This window comes from Gekko japonicus, unplaced genomic scaffold (assembly GCF_001447785.1).
Source record: "Gekko japonicus isolate JY-2015 unplaced genomic scaffold, Gekko_japonicus_V1.1 scaffold594, whole genome shotgun sequence".
Taxonomy (NCBI): Eukaryota; Metazoa; Chordata; class Lepidosauria; order Squamata; family Gekkonidae; genus Gekko; species Gekko japonicus.
The window spans coordinates 679066-680346 of record NW_015160852.1 but is presented as its reverse complement, the minus strand read 5'-3'; the positions used below and the strand labels follow the sequence as shown (position 1 = coordinate 680346).

At 50.1% G+C, this 1281-nt stretch overlaps 1 protein-coding gene across 1 annotated transcript in view; it reads left to right on the top strand.

Moving 5' to 3' along the window:
* Nucleotides 1–857: 857 nt before the first annotated feature.
* The window catches only part of UBE2N (ubiquitin conjugating enzyme E2N), a 17252-nt gene continuing 16828 nt past the window's right edge, over nt 858–1281 (top strand). The window contains exon 1 of the mRNA XM_015421022.1: nt 858–1019. Within this exon, the coding sequence (XP_015276508.1) occupies nt 990–1019 (30 nt within the window). The 5' untranslated portion in view covers nt 858–989. The remainder of the gene's footprint in view (nt 1020–1281) is intronic.

Here is a 1281-nt window from a genome sequence, read left to right as displayed (position 1 = left end):
ATTATAAAGAGCACAAAGTGCTCAACAGCCACTGACCCTATTAAATATTTGGGAATTAACGTGACTGGGCAAAACTATAATCTTTTTAAAAATAACTATCAGAAAATTTTGAAATCGATTCAAGCAGATTTATTAAGATGACCCCCCCCCCCCCTAAAAATCACATGGCTGGGAAGAATCCCTACAATTAAAATGAATGTGCTGCCAAAACTAAACATTTTGTTCCAAATGCTGCCCATATTTATAGAAGAAAATCCCCAACTGGCAACCCTGTTTGGGGAGGTGAAGGAGCTCAGCATGAATGAGATGCGTATAGAGTTCACCCTCCAAAGTTGCCATTTTCTCCAGGGAAACTGATCTTTGTAATCTGGAGATCATTTGTAATTCTGGGAAAACTCCAGGCAGCCTCAAACTGATTGCTATGGTCATGACAGTAAAACAGCCCACAAAGCATTTAATGCATCTAAACATTAGCCTATTTCCAACACTGTATAGGCTTTTCTATAAAATAATTTTACTATCTTTCTAAAATATGTGAATGAGCCATCCAAATGAGCATCCTTGGGGATCACTTTTCACTCAGCCATGAATCTCATTGGTGACCTTTGCCCAGTCATTTTTCTATCAACCTAACTGGCCTCACGGTCTTGTTATGAGGATGAAGTGCAAGAAGGGAGAATCCCAGAGGCTCCTTCGAGAAAGTATGGAATTCAAATGTGATAGAGAGGAAGGGGCCATGATGAGCCTGGGCCAAACACCTTGTCGGTAACCGTGTGCTCTTCAGGCAGTCTTCAGATGACTTTAAAATTACGGCATGCTCGCGTCCCTCCCAGCCCTCCTTTGCCGGCCTTATCTGGACTACAGTTTCCAGTTCGCACTGGGAAACACTCTGAGTGACGTTGCAGGAAGTGAAGCGCGGACTTCTTCCGGTAGTGCGTAAGCCCGAACGGAGCCGAGACCCAGCGGAGCCTGAATCCCGATAAGACAAGATGGCCGGGCTGCCCCGTAGGATCATCAAGGTATCCGCTTTCCCCCGCGCGCTGCCTGTCCCCTTCCTCCCCTCCTTTCTCTTGGTAGCTGGAGACGGGCCTGCTGGCTAAGCCGCGCCAGCCCTGCGCGAGGGCCCGTGGAGCGGGAGGAAGCGCCGCGCTTCCGGTGAGCGGGACTGGCGGCGGGTTCAGGCGGCTTCCCTTCTTCGCGGCGGCTGCAGCGCGCGCGGAGGGAGAGGATGGCTGGCGATGGCAGCTACCGCCATTTGGGGCAGGCAGGCGGGTGGGCGGG